Below are 21,548 nucleotides of genomic sequence, written 5' to 3'. Positions count from 1 at the left end.
CTCCTAGGTGCATATAATTGAAGAGAAAGGAACCTCCCCTCAAATTCAACGACAAAGCAGGCTTGTTAAATCCCAGGATCTGTAGAGAGGAGATCCTCATTACACAGAGGGCCCCTGAAGGCATCTGACTTCATTAAACTGCAAAGGGCATATCTGATCCAATTTTTAAGCACTCCTCTGCCTGTGATACCGAGAGGGCTGCTTCTTCACTGCTACAAGGCAATCATCAGGATTGTCACTCTTAAGTATTTTGGATTTAATAAGGAAACCATTTAATTTCAAGATTTAAAATGACCTAGATAGCCATATTTCCTTGGTTCTCAAGTGCTACATTAAACAGCTTCAAATCAGGGAGGACTAAAAGGATAATTCAATTTATTCAGGTTTGCCATACACCAGGGGAATGGCATCCACATTTCTGACTGGTTAGCTCGTAAACCTTTCCAATTCTGACTGTGCTCTCCCACTGAAGATTGCTAGGTCAGGGCAGCCACAGCACACTTGGATGCCATCGCTAGTCCATTCTGCCACCGCGGAGCCAATTTCTGAGTAGTTGCCGTGGCTTGCCCCTGGTCCTTCTCTTTTGCTTTTTTAGCAGCTCTCTTTCATTGCTGGGACAACACACAAGCCAGTCTTTGCCAAGGGGCAGGGGGACAAACTCAAACCACCTCTGGCATAAGATTTAGGAAGAACCCATAAAACTGGGTACACACAGTGGAATTATTCTAAGCAGGATAGTTAGAACTACTTAGATAATCAGAACTAAGTAGGATAGGATGTAGGGATGGGGGGATGTGCACATTTGCAAAAAGCATAAATAAAATTAGGCAACCCTCAGTTCGAGCAGGGAGGATTAGACCAGCATGCCTGCTCCATCGCAGGAGCCCCTTCATCAGACTGCTTCTGCTGGCTCCAGGCACCCCTGGGTGCTGAGTCCACATCCCAGAGCTGCTCTCTGTGGTTCTCAGCAGCTCAGGCTGCAAGCTTGGGAGCCATCTTGCCATCCTGACCTACTTGTCATTCCTTATGGACTGCTCCCGGGACATGCTCCTTAATTTGCTAGGGCCACTGCAAAATGAAAAGGCGGGGCCCCTGCTTCATAAATTATTAAGAATTTAAAACAGTGACAGCAGAGCGGTAAAGCAAGCGTGGGGTCCTTTTAAGCATGAGGCCCTGTGCATCTGATGACAGGTCACACAATGCCCATGAAGCCAGCCCTCCTGTGATGAACAGGATGGTGGAAACTCCCCACCCACCAGCCTGACAGCATCACTCTATGTCACAACACATAAGCCAACCTGAGTTGATCTTTGGGAAGGGAAAGGAGTTGCCCCCAGTGCCACCATCCAAATATGCAGAATTTCTCCTTACCTATTCAACCGTTCTGTTTCCACCTCAAACTCCCTAATTTTGCTTTCTGAGATGGCAGATCCATGCGAGTAGAGTGTCTGGAAGATCTCTTGGATGTTGGAGCAGTCCTGAAGAGAGTGGGCCAGGTGCTCCGCCACACTGCTGGATACCTGTACAGATGAGCATTAATCCCCCTCTGGACAGCGATACTTCAGGGACGCTGGTCCCCAGGCATGCTTTGCACGCAAAACAATTTAAAGCCGATCTTCCTTGAGAAACAGGCACCAGGAGATAGCTACCCTGATCTTCCTCCGTTTGTATAATATCATCCTAGTATAGAAAGCTAACTACTGTGAAACAGTACATAAAACAGTGTCAAAATGCAAGCGGCATCTTCTAAGCTGCATCCTGGGCAGCAGGCATGTGGGATCATGAGTGTTTAGAGACCTAAAATTTTGGATATTAAACAGAGGCTGAACATCCTTCTCCCTTCCGAAACCCCCTGCCACTCCCAGACTTGTCTCCGGCTGTTGTAGTTAAGGGGAGCGTCCACTCCTTTATGTTCATAATTTGGCTTTGGCATGGAATCTGGGTGCATGCAATTTCTGCCCAGCACAAAACTCTAAACTAGGGCCTTAAGAGTGCTGTTCCGGTTTTCCCCACCCCTGAGGACCAAATGAGCTGGATTTCCCAGCCTTACCCCAGAATTCTAAAGGACATCCCTAGGGAACTGAAATTCCCTTTTCACCATTTATCAGCTTACAGCCCCACGGGGTTCAGGGCTCTACAAATGAAAGCTCTAGTACTGAGCTGGAAGGTTCTGGTCTGTCACAGCATCGGCCACACTTCAAAGGCAGCAATCCTCCTCACTGGAGAGCACCTTCCCTTTCAAGAGGGATGCGCGAACGGTAAAGTTCTCTTAGAGCTTCCTGACTCACTTCATCTCTGGGGAAGCAGGGTGATATAAAGCAGATACTTTAAGGCTTTCATCTACATTGCCAGTAACCAGACCTAAATCATTTCTTTCTGAATGGTTTCAGCTAGAGAAAAAAAAAAAAAAATCTCCCTTAAGGCTGAAGAGGTGATTCACCACGTGCAAACCACTATACATTTTCATTGGCTCCTTTGGAAAGAAATCAGGTATGATTTCTTATTATAACTAACCGGTTTACTGGGGGTGAACTTCGGAAGTTCTTCTATCATGGATAAACCACTGTGTAGCTTTACTGGGTACTTTGTTGCCTTGCTTCTCATGAACACTCACCCCTATGCTGCTGATTTCTGAGCCCAGGACCGGCCGATCAGACGATGAAGATTCGGACCTGGTCTTTGATAGCTTCACTCTCTCAGCAATCTTAGAAAACAAAACAAAAAATTTTCAAAACACAACACGTAACTCCCCATATACACTGTTGAGCCTCTGTTTATACGGGGCTACTCTTTAACTGCGGCAACTCAACGGATTCATCAAGTCTTAAAAACGACTCACTTGTCCAGTTTTTCTGCTTAACTCACGGTTTTTCAACCTTAGCACTTTTGACATTTTGGGTTGGATATTCTTTGCTGTAGGGACTGTTCTGTGCATTGTGGGGTGTTCAGCAGCATCTGTGGCTTCTGGCCATAAGATGCCAGTAGCACTCCAGCTATGACCATCAAAAAGGTGTCCAGACATGGCCAAATATCCCCTGGGGGACAAAAGTCACTTCTGGTTGAGAAACACTGGTTTGACTTGACTTAATAAACTTGATGGTTGAGAACCAACCTTCTTGCGGAGACTGGTAGGGCTACCGGGGAGAGGACGTGTATCATTCGAACAGTCTCTCTGGGGCAGACTCAACTTAGGAGTGGGGCGGGGGGGGCTGTGGCTGAGAATGGAGGGGCTACTTCTCACAGCTGCCAGGGCGTGTCCATCACAATCTATTTTTCTGCTGGCAGGGCTGTCAGTCCCGTGAGCGGGGAGATCATTGGTTCATTACTCAGGGTCCCCTCCTGGGCTGAACCTTGATCCTCGAGAGCAGCTCTCCGCCCACCCCTTCGCACTGCAGAGCCTGACAAAACATCTCACTCTCTACAACGACCTGTCAGCTGTGACATGCTCCAGCTGGCTGATTAATGAGAGCTGGTGTCCAGCCTGTAGCCGAGAGAGACTTAAAACATTAGTGGGGGGGCCTCCCTGGTGGCGCAGTGGTTGAGAGTCCGCCTGCTGATGCAGGGGACACGGGTTCGTGCCCCGGTCCGGGAAGATCCCACAGGCCGCGGAGCGGCTGGGCCCGTGAGCCATGGCCGCTGAGCCTGCGCTCCGCAACGGGAGAGGCCACAACAGTGAGAGGCCCGCGTACCGCAAAAAAAGAAAAACAAAACAAACCATTAGTGGGTTATCTCTCCCTGCAGCTCCAGCACAGGAGGCCTGTGCGGGACCCCAGGAAGCCCCTGGGGGCCAGCTGAGCTAACTGCATGCCTGCACAGCGGCCCTACTCCACGGAGGCTGGGGCAGCCAGATAACAGGAGGTGTCCCTGCCATCCCCGGGAGCTCACCTTGGCGATGGGGATGTCATTGCTGCTGCTGCTTGTGCTTAGCTCTCCGGTGCTGGGGTTAACAGGGCGATTGGCGGAAGTGAGGCGGCCAGGGCTGGAGGGCCCTGTGGCCTGCACGCTCTGCAGTCTAGTTTGAAGCTCTCGAACCTGAAAAAAGAACACCTTCAGATACAGCGGGTGGGTTCCCCGGCCAAAGAGGAGAACAGCCAGATTGGCGGAGGGGAGGGCAGAGCTTTCATTTACGTTAAGAAACCGGCTTCCCTGAAAAGCTAAGTCGGTTGAGTCCACATAGAATGCACTGCTGTTCTTAACTAGTCCGCCACGTGCTGGCCAAGTATATCTGTTCTTCAAACGTACGAAGGGAACATGTTTCCTAAGGCACTGGAAGCTTCCAGCAGAAGTAGAATGACCATCTTTGAGGGATGTTTATTCATTCAGCCTCGTGTGCCTGACACAGATGGGCACAAGGGACAGAACCCAGGATGAAATCTGTACTTGCGTGGACCTCGGAGCTCAGCGGAGAGAGACAATTTCGACACAAGCGCACCCGCATGCCATAAATATCTATCCAGAGTTTGCAGGAAGCAGAAAAGGCGAAGAGAGTGACTCCACCTGAAGTCATTAGGGAGCCATCCTTGAGTAGAGCCTCACAGGTGAGCAGGGCTTAAGGGATGAGATGAGTAAGGGGCTGGCTTTGGTGGTGGGGCAGGGAGAGTAGCTTGGATGACACACTGTGTCTGAAGAACTGCAAGTTATTCAGTGTGCACGGTGTAGGAGAGAGACCTGCCCTGGGAAGGAGGTGAGGCTAAGGTGATGAGGCAGAGATGGTACCCACGGCTTCTCTCCAAGGGACTTCGAGATGAGATTGTCCTGGGGACAGTGGGAAGGAATATCTAAATAGCCCTCCAGTACAGAGAAACACAGGGCCCTTTCAATTACATTTAGAACACACATTTACCTGCACAGAATTTAAATGTCCAGATTCTGCTTCTCTATGGTTATGGCTCACGGACTTCCAAAGAGAGAAGTGTTCCAAGCAAGTGAAGATGACTGTTAGAAATTGGTCTCTCTGATGACCTTGATCACAGTTTTATCATTACGTACAGTGTCTACCTTAAAGGGCACACTGACTGAAGCATCCAAGGGCCCTTACAAATGGGCACCAACCCCACTGGGAAAAATTAGCACCAGGACATCTAAGGCAGGGTTTCCCCAACTTGTCAGTGTACCAGGATGTCCCAGAGGGCTTGTTAAAACACAGAGCCCAGGGTGCCACTCTCAGGGATTCTGATTAGTAGGTGGAGACCAAGCCTAGGAGTCTGTGTATCTAACAAGCTCCCAGGAGATGCAGATGCCAGGTCCCGGTTAGGGACTCGCACCTTGAGCAGCAGTGACCTAAGGGACTGCCAAGGCCACGTGGTACTTTAGTCCCCGACACAGAAGGAGCAGGGCTGCACCTCTGCCAGCCCTGACGCCAAACCCTTCCAAGCAAACCCTTCTCTAAAAGCAACTGGAGAGCTTTTCGTATTCAGTATCTTGCATGTCTCCACTCTGCTAAATTGGGAACCAAAAGTAATTGAAATTTCAATAATTCATCAGCATATTAGAAGCCAAAATAGGAAAATTCCCCCAGAGAGAACTACATTCAATGGTGAAACAGCTCAAAAGTGCCTGAAAGCTGTCTCTGCTGCGGCTTCCAGTAACTGGGGGTTAACAGAAATGTGTGTCGTCCTCATAAAGGGCCAGACACAGAGCTGCCCTCAAAATAGTTTAAAGACTAGAAAAACACATGCCTGTCAAAGTCAAGTGGTATTGCTGGTGAGAGATTACAAGGCTCATTCTGGAATGGTCCCGATTAACTGTGCCTCTCTGTGCCCCATGGCAGAGGGACAGGACCCATTTTTCCATCAGGCCAGCTTCCTGGCACCGGGGAAACCTCTCTGGTAGAGACCATGGATTTCAGGTTCTACCACTGTGAGAGTCTGACGAGGTCCTGAATAATCAACAGTGTTAACACCACTCCCAAATCTAAAAAGTGTCTGAATCATTCCCAAAACAATCAGTGGTCTGGGCTTCCTAGAATCTCAACTGGCCCACTCATCTCTCTTTTAAAAAAGCAAAAATGGCCCTGGGCATTTTATAAAAGCGTCATTAAAACTACCCATGTTATAAAAAAAAAGTTCCTTCTTCTAATCACTAAAGTCAAACATGTCCACTGTAGAAAATTTAGATGACACTGAAAAATGAAGCCAGAAAAAGTACCCATGTTCTTTCTTACTCTACAGAGTAAGAGCTTCCAGTCATTTTCCATGGTGTGCTTGTGCATGGGCATGCATGCTTAAAATGATTTCTAAATCTAAATACCCATTCTCATATTAAAAGTTCTGGACGCAGAGAATGTCTTTGAAAACTAAAGGGTGATAGTCATGCTTATTTTGGTCTACGCTTTATTAATTAACGATCATGGTTAGGCAGTGAAAAAAATCCAGCTGAAGGGGGTGGAGTGAGTCTGCGATGGAAAGAAAGAGAGACAGCTGGTTGAGTTAAATAGCCTCTCTCTCCTGGCTTGGGAGGTGGGGTCTTAATTTAAATGAATAAATGCACAGAAATGAAGGCTATAACCAATCTGCTGATTCAGCTTAGGTAAGGCTTAGGAGAGGGGAAAGAGACTGCTGTTAGAGTCTCACTTTTATTCTTACCCATTGTAGTAAGTGGAATTGTGTCCCCCTCAAAAGATATATCCAAGTTCTAAACCCCCAGTACCTGTGAATGGGACCTTATTTGGAAATACGGTCTTTGTAGATGTAATTAAACTAAGGATCTCAAGATGAAATCATCCTGGATTTAGGGTGGGTCCTAAACCTAATGACTGGCGTTCTTGTAAGAAAAAAGAGAAGGAGATTTGAGACACAGACACACAAAGAAGAAGGCCGTGTGCAGACGGAGGCGGGGATTGGCCACAAGTCAAGGGCTACCAGAAGCTGGAAGAGGCGAGAAAGGATTCTCTCTAGAGCCCTTGGAGGAGGTGCAGCCCTGCCAACACCCTGATTTTGTAGACTCCAGAACGGTGGGAGAATATGTTTTTGTTGTTCTATGTCACTAAGTTTGAGGTAATTAACTAATATACCTATCCTTTCACTGAAGATATGTTATTAAAGAAAATATCTTTCTTTCAACCAGATATGTGGTTTGGAGTCAGGGGGTAGCTGGGAATCACAGGAACCCTAAGTAGGAATCGATACTGTGGGAAAGTAATTCATCACCCATAAAGTCTTTCCCAATTGCTGTTGACATCTTCAACAGCAGAACACAGAACATGACTTCAGTGGCCATTTTGTCATTTCTCCTAAAGTGAGTATGTAGCCAGGCCCCATCTAGAGGCCCAGAAGTTTGTCTGTTACGTACATTTGAAACCTGCAGAGTATGAAGGTGAGATCCTCATCTTTCAGTGGCTCAGAGTCCTAGGCTCAGATGTCTGTCCTAGCCAGACACCTCGTGAAACATGCTCTCAGAAGGGACACCAACAAGTCCGCGTTGTAAAAGAAGCATTATTCTGCCTTCCCAGAGTAGGAAACGCCGGCGTGCAATCTGGAAGGTTGGGTAGCTGTTTAACAAGCAAATAAAAAGAGGAAAAGGCATGGGGGGCTCTGAAAGTTCAAGGAAGGAAATGACAGTAAAATGCCAGGACTCTGCTTCTCTCGCTTAGAGTTCAATGACTTCCCAAAGAGCGAAAAGGGCTTCATAAAATCATTTTATTAGAGAAGAGAATGGACTGGAGTGAGGAAGAGAAAGGAAGTGAGTCAAAGCTGCACGTGAGAAATGATGAAGGCTCAAATACCGTCAGTGAAGTGGGAGCAAAGATGCCTAATACTCCCTAGGCCAGCATCGTCCAATAGAACTTCCTGTAACAACGGAAATGTTATATAGCCCTACTGTCCACAACGGTGGCCACAAGCCACATGCAATGCACCTAGTATACCTAAGGAACTTTATTTTTAATTGTACTGTATTTTACTTAACTGAAATTCAAATTTACATAGTTTTGCATGGCTAGTAGCTACTGTATTGGTCAATGCAGTTCTAGAACGATTCAAGAAAGGGACGAGATACCCAAACTTGTGGCTGGAATGACTTAGCGGATCATGGTATATTACTCAGCAAAATGGTGAAAACATAAGCAGCTGATTTCTCAGAGATAAACAAAGATGCCAACTTTGGATATACTGAATTTGAGGAAACCATCAGAGGTGTGAAGAAGGATATTCAGTCAACAATTAGAAATATAATCTGAGGGAAGGAGATCAGAACTGGACTTCTACACGTGGATATAGTTGCCAAGGGAAAAGGTGCAGCCATGTGGGTGGGAGGAGAGACTCTACATAGCTGGTTGGACCGAAGGCTCAACTGAGGACAGTAGGAAGGGGCGGCTTTTGCCCTAAGAGAGAAAGAAGAGGTGAGGATAGATAATAAGAAAGGTGTGTTTGCAGACTGGAAAATGAGGATGGGAAACAGGAGGCTCCCACCTGATGGCTTTTGTCTCTCTTAGAGACAAGAGTTAAGGTCCTCTGCTAGGAGAGAAGGAGGGAATAGTAGCTGTCAGAAATGAGAAAGGAAGCTGACCGATAACCCAAAGAGAGAGAGAGACAGGCAGACAGAGACAGAGAGAGAGAGACAGAAAGAGAGACAGAGAGAGAGAGACAGAAAGAGAGAGAGAGAGGCTTACCCAGCAGCACTGAGAAGTCAGCTGAGCTTTTGCATTCTAGACAGCAGACTGACTCAAGGCATTCTTTTCTTCAAACCCCAGAGACCTCATGAAAATGGTAGTAAAGAATAAAAAAAGAATCAAAACAGTAACAGTGAAAAGAATGTGCTTGGGGCATTAGCAGACAGAGGATTTGGGCGCATTCCTTAAAAGCAGAGTGGAAGGAAGAGTACTGATGAAAGAAACAAAATGGAAAAAGGCAAATTCTACAAACTATACGAGGGGAGGTGGCCAATCTACCCAGAAGAAGGTTGGCTGGGTTTAGATGCAGCCTCAGCAGGTACTACGAAGGACAAGAATGAGAGGCAGGGCTGAAAACAGGAGGGGTAGCTGTCTGTATACAGAACAAATGGAAATTTCCAGCATATGACAGCCTCAGCTAAAGTAAACAGACAGTCCTCCTATGAAAAATGCATAGAAATGCTGCATAAAAAGGAACAACGAGAAAGAAATTCATTGCCAAGGTTCAAAGAAAGATAGTAAAATCTCCAGGTGCCAGAAATGAAGTGAAAAATAAGGTTAGAGAGGTTAGGAGGGAGCCGTGGGATGGAGAGCAAGGCGTGGAGTGTGCACGCCGGGGTGTGGGGCGGGGAGAGGGGCAGGGGCCCCTGCAGGTCAGGCTTTTTGAGCTGATCCTCCAGCATCAAGCTGGGAGCCTTCCTGCCCGACCCATCTGTGAGAAGCGGACTCAGCGCGTTGCCCCGGAAGCCGGAAAGGAGTCCCTGGGCTGTGCAGACGGGTCAAGCCTAAGAAACCAACATCTCAGACCTGTGACACATTTGGGTGTGGAGTCCAAGTTTCTCCTAGCTCCCTAGTGTGGGACCCCAATCTTACACATTCACACTGAAAACTGGTCTGGATTTTGCCAGGCCACTCACTGCCCCAGAAACCTAACTGGTAAACCACCCAATATCATTAGAGAACAGGAAGAGACTTAAGCCTCCCATGACTAGGAGCCCAGGACCATGGAGCTGCTTGACATGGAAGGATGACTGCAGGGAGAGGAGGATGAGACAGGAGAGCCAGCAGGCTAAATCAGGAGATGACTCCACTGGAGGAGAAATCAGAATAGAGCAACCAGTAAACCACATCACAATCACAAGTATGTTTAGGCCCCTTAAAGAGGTAGAAGGAGTAATTTCTGTACACAATAAATTACGAAACAAAAATAGGCAGATATCAAACAAGAATAGGTAGATGAAAAAAAAGCCCATGGAAAACGTAGTCAATGAAATAAAATCAATGTATAGGTTAAGCTTTAGACTGGATAAAACTGCAAGAGAAGTAGTGAACAGGAGCACAGTACAGAGAATTCAGAACACAGCATGGGCAGCTAAAGAAGGACAAAATATGCAAGTGTCACTGAGAAGCTTCAACACACTTTTTTTTTTTGTTTTTTTTTGCAGTACGCGGGCCTCTCACTGTTGTGGCCTCTCCCGTTGCGGAGCACAGGCTTCAGACACACAGGCTCAGCGGCCATGGCTCACGGGCCCAGCCGCTCCGCAGCATGTGGGATCTTCCCGGGCTCGAACCTGCATCCCCTGCATTGGCAGGCAGATTCTTAACCACTGCGCCACCAGGGAAGCCCTTTCAACACACTTTTAAAGGAGTTCCAGAGGACAGGAACACAGATAATGACAGAGAAACGTTATTTGAAAAGAGAACAGGTGAGCTTTCCAGATGTAGAGACCAACGTAAGTCCCGAGACTTAAGTATCATGTCAGGTGCTAAGTAGTTGTGGCAGTTTTTAGATGTGTCTGCAAATGCTTTGATAGTCTCTCCATCACTGGACTCTAGTTCCCCTCTCGTTGCACACGCCTGGCCTGAGAGATTGCATCTGATGGAGACAGTGTAGTGAAAGTGCTACCACATAACTTCCAAGGCTAGGTTAGAAAAGGTAATACAGTTTTGCCTAGCTCTCTTACACGCCGCCGACTCTGTTGTGAGGAAGCACAGGCCACACAGAGAGGATGCTTGTGGGTGCTCTGACCAACAGTCCCTGCTAAGGTCCAGACAGCAGCTAGCCTCACCCACCAGACAAACAAGTAAGGAACCCTTCAAGACGACTCTGGCTCCAGCCACCATCTGACTGCGACCACATCTGAGCCCAAGAGAGAGAACTGTCCACTGGAGCCCAGTCATCCCCAGGAGGATGCAGTTATCAGTAAATGACTGCTGTTTTAGGGCTCCATGTTTGGGGTGGTTTGTTATGCAGCTGGTGCTAACTGGAAGAAGAGGATGAAAACACGGCGTATCTAGAAACACTGCGGTGCAAATGTAGGGCGAGGGGAAAGGATAAAGAGAGAATCTTAAAGCTGTCAGGTGGGGAGAGATGACACAGGCTCTGGGGCAGGGGAGTAGGTTTGTTTCACTCACTACTGTATTCAACACACTGAACAGTGTCTGACACAGCGTCAGTCTCAATACAATCTGTTGAACATCGCCAATAAAACTGTCACCCTAAAATCCAATACCTGGCCTACTACAGTAGGCTGAGCAATGGCCCCCAAAGATGTCCACACCTGAATCCTGGAAACCTGTGACTATATGACCTTACGTGGCAAGAGGGAATTTGCAGGAATGAGGAAGCACAACTGAGAAGGAACACAGCCCCGATGACACGCTGATTAATAAATCTGTGTTATTTTACGCCACTGTTGGTGGTCATCTGTCTAAGCAACAACAAGAAACTATACCCCTATCATGAAGAGTGTGGGAAAAAATAAAGATATTCTCAAAGATTAAGAATTAGGCACCCGTAGACCTTTGCTGAAAGAACTTCCCAAGGACACAGGCTTTTCAGGAATTAGAACACTGAACTCAGAAAAAGAATGGCGTAAGAGGAATAATGATCAGCACAAAAACTGGCGGAGATGTAGGGGCAGAAGGAACCTTCCTATGCTGCCGGTGAGCGGACAGATGGGTGGGCCAGTCTGGAAAGCTGCACTGCAGGATTTGGTCCAAGTAAGAACATGCACACCCCAGGACTCTGCAACCTCACTCCCGGACATGTATTCCAGAGGAATTTCCACACAGGACCAAAGAGGACATGTGCACGGGACTATGCACTGGAGTGCTATTTGTGGTAGTGGGAGGTCTGGATGTCAGGCGCGGTAACCATGGTGGGGACACGACAGAATGTCAGGAGGCCATCAGACCTCGTGCATACACAGCGACATGGACAGACCTTAAAAATCAGAGCGCTCGGGGGAAACAAAGAAAAAAGTCTACAGCACGACACGACTGATGTAAGTTTTAAAAACAACACACAAAACATTGTGTATAAGGACACACATAAAAGTGAGGGAGAGGGAGTGGGAGAGAAAAGCAATACATAAATTAAAAGAGGGCCTTTTCACGATCAATGAGCATGCTTTAACAGAGGGATGTAATTAGCTTATTTCTCTGCCCCGCAGGCCAAATTGAAAAAAAAAACAAATGAAAGAAAGTAAATACAAAGATGGGCACTCGGGAGCCTGAGAGATTGTGCAGAGCCAGAGAGAGAGAGATGCTGGCGAGGAAGAAGAGTCTGTCGCAGACAAAGATCGCTGGGGTGGGCACAGAGGTAGTTTTCTGGGAAGGCGGGCAGTTCACCGGGAGAGTGAGGCAGGGGCGGGCGTAAGTGGAGCAGCTACTGGCCCTTCGCTCTCCCAGGACCATGATAGGAGCACAGACAACGAGATGACCGAGCGTGCTGATGAAGGCATCTGTGAATGTGGTCCACAGATGAGCGACAAGCACGAAAGAAAGGTGGCACTGGAGTCCTGAGTAGGATGAGAAACATTATTATTAGCCATAAAAGAACGAGCCTGTTCCGCTGATGATAACGGAGGAGCGGTCGCTGCGTAGCCGTAATTTCAGGCGGTTAGGTCGTAATCCATAGTTTCACTGTGAATTGCGGCTGGCTGAGATGAGATGATTTCTACCCTGCAGCAGGCTGAGGATCACTGGGCCGGAAAAGTTCTACTGAACGAGCTTGAGGCGGTGAGTCTGGTGGAGTCTCGAGAAAGCTGCCTCCTCCAAGTCCAGGCTTGGGGAGTGTTTTGCAGAGAACCACTTCCTCCTGTTGGAGATTTTACAAGACTTTTCTTTCTTGGCCTCCAACAGATAAGAAATCAGAATTTATTTACAGAAGGAGGAAAGCAAGCCCAGCAGCATTTCCATTCTGTGAAGATGTGATGGGTGTATTGTATTCTTTTGTTCTACAGCCCACGAAGGAACCTGGACTGGATTACCTAAGTGGCTGTGTCAGGGAAAAGGTCAGCGCTTTGGCTGTCTTCCTCATTTCTTACCAGCTTGCAAACAAACGGAGTCAGCTACGTGCTTTATAGCCAAGAGCTGGCCTTTACGCAGCTGGACTTCCTCACAGGAGCAGAGGCTGGAGAAGGGAGACAGGGATGGATAAGCCAACACCAGTGCCCACAGCTAAAAAAGCTGCTTCACAGATTCCGTGGCACAGATGTGCACAAAACCCTTTTAGAAGCAGTTTCCAAAGAAGACACGAGGAAATCAGTTTTGAGGGTTCTCTGCCTTGGATTGCACTTAAAGCTCCCTCGAACTACAGAGAAGAGGGGTGACAGGCTTTGCCAATAATGCTCCGTCGGGCTCAAGACAAACATATGCACACGTAGCCTTTTCTGTAGGAAACAGACGTATTTTGTCTTCACTTTGTGTTGTTTTGGAATGCCAGGAAGACTGATGGATGGTACCCTAACGAGTCTGGCACCCACGTTACTATAACAGAGGATGCTTTACTTCTGGTCTGTGTGGAAGCAGGAGAAGAAACGGGCAAAAGAGCAGAAAGAACGCAGGAAAGGAGTCCAAACAATAGAAAAAATGAATGCTGCATCCCACAGTAAGGCCACCAGAGCCGAAGCTTTGGTGCTAAGAGTTAATGTCAGCACAGACCAAGGTTATTAAACTTCTGTGGGCCCCAGTTTTCTCATGTCTAAGAAGGGTGTAATAGTACCTCTTGTAGAGTTCTCGTGCAGACTAAATGAGATGTGCATAAATCACTGCTCATCACAAGTAAATGCTCAAAACATGTTCAGTGTCACAATTCAGGCTCCGAGTCCTGCTTTGCCTTCAGAGGTACCTATTTTTAGTCCAAGAGGGGTATGTTTAGTCTGAAAATATCCAAAGAATGTTAATACTATTAATATTATTAATGCGTCCTTAAAAATAAGCTATCAAGACTGCACTGAAAAAAAAATGCATTGGTGGGTGGCACCTTGTAAAACAATTTTCCCTCATCGGGTAGCACAGGAAGTCCTCCCCTATGCCAGGCAATGCACCTTGCCTTTGGAGCCCCAGGGTGCCCGTGTCCTGCTAGATTCTAGGATGAGCACACCCCTCTCCGCACCCACTCCTATAGCTCATGTGACCCTGGTGAGTGGACAGACAGGGTTGGGAACCTCTCTTGTTTCAGATGCAAGATTCATCACTGCCATACTGTGGCCCCTGGAGGAGCAGGCTAGGCATGAATAGAAAGGGCCAGAAGGCTGTGGTTCTCTCTCTTTTCACTCCACCTGTGGGGAGAGAGGTAAAGATGGCTGGAGAGCCTCTCGGAACACGCCCAGTGACTGAAAGACACTGCCTCCCCTTTCCTGTCTGGGAGATGGCTGGGATCACAACAGGGAAGTGTACGAGGGTCCTACACCCCATGCGTTGATTTGGTGGCTCATGGAAGGGCCTGGGCATCTATCCTTTGAAAGAGCTTCCCAGTGATTCTGTCACGCATGTTGAGAGCCACCTCGAGATGGATGAGTGAAACCGCCAGTTTCTCTGGCACCCTGATTCCTGTCCAAGTCTATCTGGTATCAGACTCAAAGCAAATAAATCAGCTGTGTTAGGAACATTTATGGCTCAACAAATACCCATGTGCTCCCTTCATATTTCTTAGCCCCTCTACGGTTAGGTGGAGCATCTGTATAGTTCTGGCCAATGGGCTGTGAGCAGAAGCATTCAGATATAGGGGTGAGTCTGTTCAAGTGATGTTTTAGATAATGGGTTACCACCAGCCTGGGTTCCTGAGTGAGTACATGGAGCAGAGCCATGTGCTCATCTCTAAACCTGCATTAGACGTGCAGTGCAACCAGAAAACAAGCTCTTTTGGTGGGCCATGCCACTGAAATTTGGGGGGTTAGTTTGCTACTGCTGTGTAACCTATCCTCATCTTGACTAATACTCCAGTCACACAAAGGAAGAGCCAGCCAGGACTCCCAAACCGAGGTGGAAGGAAACACTGGAGCAAGATCGCCCTCCTCTCAGCTCCCTCCTACGAGGCCAGATTAGGGCTGGGAACGTGGAAACAGGGTGGTTGTTTTTTTTAAAATAAGTATTTTATGAATTTAAAATTTGCTAATATTGGCATTTTCTTCCTCATATAAAGAAACTCCTGGGCTTCCCTGGTGGCGCAGTGGTTGAGGGTTCGCCTGCCGATGCAGGGGACACGGGTTCGTGTCCCGGTCCGGGAAGATCCCACATGTCACGGAGTGGCTGGGCCCATGAGCCATGGCCGCTGAGCCTGCGCGTCCGGAGCCTGTGCTCCGCAACTGGAGAGGCCACAGCAGTGAGAGGCCCGTGTACCACAAAAAAAAAAAAAAAAAAAAAAAGAAACTCCTAAGAGAAATGGAACAGGTAAGATATGAACAAATTTCCATCAAGGACAAAAGAGAATAACTGCTTGTGTGTGGATGTCAAGTTATTAAAGCTGGGAGATACCAGTCATGGTCCATAATCCATACTTTACTTTTTTGTTTCTTCAATTTGAAAATTAAGGAAGAGTAGAAAGAAAAAAGAATGCCTATCTTTTCACAGCCTAGACTTACTAGCGTCTTAATATTTTAGCATATTAGCTTCCCTTCTATTTCTGTGAATCTACTTCTATATATTAAAAACCATACAACTGTAAGAATACACACTTAAAAAAATAAACTAGGACACTATAGAAGTGTTCAAAATATCCTTTGACCCATACTCGTAGGTACTCCCCCCACCCCCATAACTATGAGATTGGCTTAAATTGTTCTGCTCTATTTCAAATATTTTTGCATGCACACATATAGAATTCAGGCACATTTACACACATATAAATTCACAGTAAATATAAAGTACTGTTTTGCAGTCCTGCATTTTCAATATACAGACAAGAAAAGTATCACGGAGAGGGAGGCTGAGTGGGAAGAGTTCACGTGAGATCTAAGGCTAAATAAGGCAAAACGGAGATGAATCTTTATTTAACCTATGTAAGGTCACAACAGTTTCACTTCTAGAAATACCTCTGCTGTTACTGATTTTTAGTTAAAAATATCAAAGCGATACTGACGTAGCCTATCATGGGAGATAATTCAGATGAAGTGAATGGCTGCTTCAGAGACAGACCAGCTCTGGACACCTCAGCATGACGCTAAACATCTTATCTCCCAGTAAGGGTGGTCAGCCTAATAGTAAGTACATATTATAAATGAATTAATTAGTAGAAAGAAGTACATAATAAAACACATGGTTAACCTTTAAGGTCATTACTCTTTCTAAGCAGACTCCTTCATTTGGTTTGGACTCCTCTTTCCCTTTAAGCATGAACACTGATCGTCAAGTGCCCTTCGAGATGACGTGGGCGAACACTGAAAGTGGATTCGATCAGGTGTTCAGAACCAGTGCAGTATTTAGAAACAGGCACCAATGGATTTAGAACTAATGGCTTTAGGGGTGGCTCTTGGGCTCCTACAAGAGGATGCTCAGTAAATCGGCAGAGGCGGTTGAGTTTACAGGATGAGTGCTACACCTGCAAGCTGCACACGTGCCCAAGTAGGACAGTGCCGGACCCCTCACACCTCCGAGGTCCCTCCTGCGTTAGAAGGACTGTGGGTAGACGCAGTGCAGCACCACCACCCCTGGCAGACTCGCAAACTTAAAAGTGGCCCAAAGGATATGACTCACAGACTTAAAAATGGCCCAAAGGGTATCAGCCTGATATCCCTAAAGGAGAAGGAACTGGGAATTGAATCCAACCACACGGCCAGCAATCCAGTCAATCACATTTACAGAATTAAACCCCAATATGAACTCTGGATTCGGAAGCTTGGGTGAACTACCCTGGTTGGCAATACTCCGAGTTGGCCACACATCACAGCGCAAAGGAGGTAACACCATTCAGGACTCCAGGGGAAGAAAAGAGCTGGGAGCTTTGCCTTCAGACCTCTTTCAGACTTCACCTATATGTCTCTTAGTTTGGCTGGCTCTGATTTGTATCTTTTTGCTGTAATAAAACTATAACTGACTTTGCACAACTTTCTGAAGAGTTTGTACAAAATCTCATAAAGAACGTGCGTTGCCTGTGTTTGATTCAAGTCTATGGTTCAATGGGACACAGATTCATGAGCCAGTGGTCACATCCAGTTTGCTTTACCAAACTATCTGAGGAAAGCACTGATCATTTTTGCTACATGGCAGTTGACCTAAACAATCAGGTAAAGAATACATAATATAGAGAGGCTGGACCTGCCATCACATATCCCTCCTATGAGTTCTCAGGGCTTCTCCTGTGTTTATCCCTCCCTATCACTTGACATGTACCATTGTAATGACCTGTTTATTTGCCTGTCTCCCAAACATCCTTCAGGCCAGGTTCTGTGTCCTGTTCATCACCGTAGCCCCTCTGCCTAGCACAGAGAAGATGACCAATCATGTTTACAAAATGAATGAATGAACAGCCAAATGCTTCCCTTTCTAGAGTAATTAATTCTACGTTGCCTAAATTACACCCGCTCCTTTCAGTGTGAGGAAATGAGCGGTTCTATTACAGAGCATGAAGACCTAAATGATTACCTCATTTAATAATGAGCCGGGACCAGTAATAAGAACTGTCTGCCTGTTGTTCCTTAGTTACTGCTCTGCCAAGTAGCCCAATCTGTTAGCTGACGTTAAAGATCTAATTTAATTAAATTTTGAACAAGGCTCAGAAAACCTCCTGAGAGCACTCTGTTTAATTACAGGCAGGGGGCCAGCACCAATCCTATTGATCTGGTCAGTTCAAATTCTATACAATGAATGTGGGCAACGAAAAAAAAAAAGTGGCCTCTATTGCTTTCCAGGCGACTTTGATGAACTCTGGATTCTGAGTTGCTAGAAAGACAGGAAAGGCCAACCAGCCATGTTATCGTGTGGTACCACAAGGATGGAAATGAAACTAGACCTCCGTCATTCCTCAGAGCTATATATCATGGAGAAGACACAACGACCAACCACAAAAGACAGATTTCTCCTCAGGGGAATAAAATATATTGGGTGGTGGTAGGTAGAAGTCATCCAGCACTTAAAATCTAGCAAACTGGCATTTACAGGCATCTAGCAAATTCTGACACCCACAATTGTCTTGAAATAAAGAGAAATAAATCTAATTCATGGGTATGTATACAAATTCCGGAGGAAATTTCCAGTTGAGGAAGAGATACAAGTTCCCCAATATATTTTTATTTGGAAATATAAATTATATAAATTTATATAAAATATGTAAATTTATATAAATTATATAAATTTAAATAAAGCCATATTAACTGCAAAACTTACACGGTAATAAATGTGATCAGAAGAAAGATTTTGAGTATTGTGTGTGTGTGTGTGTGTGTGTGTGTGTGTGTGTGTGTGTAGTTATTCAACGTCCATCTAAGAGTTCTAAGAGTCCTTCAAATATATAAGAATTCTTGGGGGAAGAAAGATGGTATGGTGTTAATCTTTCCAGACTACTAAACAGGTATCTCTGAATTTCATCCCAAACGGTTACTGATAGCTTTTGAGCATTTACTGCATGCCATGCGTTGGTTAAGTGCTTAGATAATTCATGAGGATTACCTAGTTTTCCTGCACTGGGTACTATCATTACCCCCACTTCACGGCGGAATAAACCGGGAGGTTAGGTAACTGACCAGAGACTCACAGTGGCTTGGGAGATCAAGCTGTGACTCCAGGTGGTCACAGAGCCCTGGCACAGAGTGTGGTACCATCACACTATGCTGTCCTTAATACTAATCTCCAGAGTTGGAGAAAATACTCAAAGGGGAACTGGCTTTTTCTCCTTTGCTAGTCACAATCAAGGGCTGTCTTGTGCTTTAGTAACTCAAGTTAGAGGAGGAAATTTATTCAAAACCGCAATATGTAATTAGGCCTGCGACCAACATTTCCTTCACAAAGTAAGCACCATCAGAACGTGCACACTAAGCAAGCACACCTAATTAGGGCATTAGTCATAATGATCAGGGAGTGTAGCCCAGGAAATTACAGGTGCTGTGGGCCTTAGCACTAAGTGAATGTCCTCAGCTTGCCCAGAAGTCTTTGCTGACGGCAGTGATTTACACCTGCTGTTACAAGGACGGAGACTGGCATCCGATACAGCTGGGTTCTGAAAATAAGCTTACGCATGTGAGTTCACACAAAATGACATTCAGATATGAGAGTTAGGAATGCTGGCAATAGCCACAAATGAGAAAAAGAGTTGATAACATTCAAAAATAGTAATTTCTTCTATATTCATAAATAATGGCAATTATGAAACCTGCATGTAGATTAAAAGGAGAATGATGTACGCACACTGATCTTACTGAAAAGCAAGTTAAAGAGTAATGGTGGGGGCTTCCCTGGTGGCACAGTGGTTGAGAGTCCGCCTGCCGATGCAGGGGACACGGGTTTGTGCCCCGGTCCGGGAAGATCCCACATGCCGCGGAGTGGCGAGGCCCGTGAGCCATGGCCGCTGAGCCTGCACGTCCAGAGCCTGTGCTCCGCAGCGGGAGAGGCCACAACAGTGAGAGGCCCGCGTGCCACAAAAAAAAAAAAAAAAAAAAAGAGTAATGGTGTGATCAACTGGATGTATTTTTTTCTCCTCTGTGTGCAAAATTACCAGTCACAGCACAACTTGAAAGCAAGCTTCTAATATTGCCACAATGGAGAAAGAGAATAAAGTAGGTCTAGTAATTCAAAGTGAAGTTTAGAGGGAATTGTTTCTGATTGCAGAATTCACTGCTTCACCTCCAGTCCAATCACAGATCAAATTAACAGCCAAACAAAGAAGTACTTGTGGGTTCCTAAGAAAAAACTCCATCTTTGGAAAAGTGAGTGCTTTAACAACTCTGTCAAACATTTCTATCCTGAAACATCAGCTCCTTTAGTAATGGCTGTATTTCCTAAGCAAAGTGGTTCTCAAACCTGTTCAGGCCATAGAGCCATTCAGTGAGCTGGGGTGACTACCAGGAATTACACACACACACACACACACACTCTCTCTCTCTCTCTCACAGAACATACACACACACACACAAATATATATGTAAGATTATTAACTTTAATGAGTCTGCACTAGAGGAGAGGACATGTCACATTAGACTCAGTATGGATATGTGAGAGCAGGTACTATAAGTTTCAAGAAAAATTTACAGAAGAAACTGCAAAGGGGAAATTCTGTATATTTTTGCAAATTATAAAATATTATTATCCTACCTCAAAGGAAGAACATTTTAATTGAGCTTGGGGGAAGATGTGTGTACCCAGCGAATGGCTGAGAATCACTGCACTGGGATAATTTTTAGCATCCACTTAGATCTGCAATTGCAGAGAAGAGCGTTTTTAAAAACCATACCTGCACATCTCAGCGCTTTCAGAATACTTTCAAGAACGACTTCATCACCAGAAAGGGATGGTGATTCACAAGACTAGAAATGCCACCAAATTCTTGGGGCTGCCCTTGGCTCGACCAGCTGGCTTCTCCTTTGGCCCCAGCCCCCAGGGAAAGGCCTGGCACTCACCCTCCTCCGCAGCCGGTCCCGCTCCTCCCGGATGGCGTTCATGGTGGCCTTGGTCCTGTTCAGCTCCTCCTCTTTGCTGCACAGCATGGCAGTCAGGCTCTCGTTCTCTTCCCTCAGCCCAGCCAGCTCCTTCTCCCATCGAGACCGCTCTTCAGCAAGGTTGGGATACAGGTCCCGGCCAAGGACCCCTTCGATCTCCTCCACTGTCTACAAAACACAGCCACAGTGAGTTCCCTGGGAGAAACGGGAGGGGGAGAAAACAGGCCAGCCCGGGGTGAGTGTCCCCAGAGGGGTGGGTTCCACAGTCACTTCACTGCAGAAAGTAATCAAGACTAACGAGAGCCCCTGATTATCTATCCTCTCACCATTTTCAGATGAGGCTCTGTCACTTGCCTGAGTTACAGTCTGTGTTACCCAGCAGTACCCCCAGTAAGAAAAGCGCCATCCCTTCCTGGTATTTAAGTCTATCAGCAGTGCTAACTGCCATGTCCACACAGCTGTTTATCTCCCTCACCCACGGTCCAGAGTAGGTGAATACACATAACCAGACAGCAAGCCAGTTAGTGAGCCCGATAAAGCAAATGTGAAGTTGCAAACTGCACACAAAATCTAACTGGAAGTTTCCTAAATTACAGGCTTCCCATGTTCCAACTCGGCAATAGGATAGGTCACATCCCTGTTTACAGCTTTTAGTGTCACAACAGAACCAGAAGGTGTGAATGAGGTTCAGTCCCAAGATAAGAAAGACAAAAATAAACCTCAGTGACACAGAAAAGAGGAAGTTCATCGTGGAGGTTTCTAAGACAGCAGGGATTTAATTAATAACACAGCTATGTGCTTAAAAAGAACAGAATCTTAATACTACGTGGAGAGTTTTTTTTTTTAACATTCATTAAAAACACCCGTATTAATGGAGAAGAAACACGCATAAAATTTGAAAAAAAAAGGAACAACTCATTCTGTTTGCTTTCAGAAACGATTCATTCACAATTACTGTCCTTTGGAAAAGGAAGCGTGCACCAAATGATTTGGAAAGACGAGGTGGAATTGCCACGTAGGGGCAGAAGGCAGTGAAGAGATGGGATGGGAAACAGGTCTCAAAAATG

General features: G+C 46.2%; 1 protein-coding gene across 7 annotated transcripts in view; it reads right to left on the bottom strand.

Moving 5' to 3' along the window:
* Positions 1-21,548, bottom strand: part of MCC (MCC regulator of WNT signaling pathway) — a 464,176-nt gene that overhangs the window by 49,815 nt on the left and 392,813 nt on the right. For all 7 annotated transcript variants that reach the window (XM_067731409.1, XM_067731408.1, XM_067731411.1 and 4 more), the window contains 4 exons: positions 20,443-20,649; positions 3,886-4,032; positions 2,615-2,704; positions 1,372-1,520 (listed from right to left, as the gene is read on the bottom strand). In XM_067731409.1, the coding sequence (XP_067587510.1) occupies positions 1,372-1,520; positions 2,615-2,704; positions 3,886-4,032; positions 20,443-20,649 (593 nt within the window). The remainder of the gene's footprint in view (positions 1-1,371; positions 1,521-2,614; positions 2,705-3,885; positions 4,033-20,442; positions 20,650-21,548) is intronic.

Source organism: Pseudorca crassidens, chromosome 3 (genome assembly GCF_039906515.1).
Source record: "Pseudorca crassidens isolate mPseCra1 chromosome 3, mPseCra1.hap1, whole genome shotgun sequence".
NCBI lineage: Eukaryota > Metazoa > Chordata > Mammalia > Artiodactyla > Delphinidae > Pseudorca > Pseudorca crassidens.
This window is presented reverse-complemented; position numbering and strand designations above follow the sequence as displayed.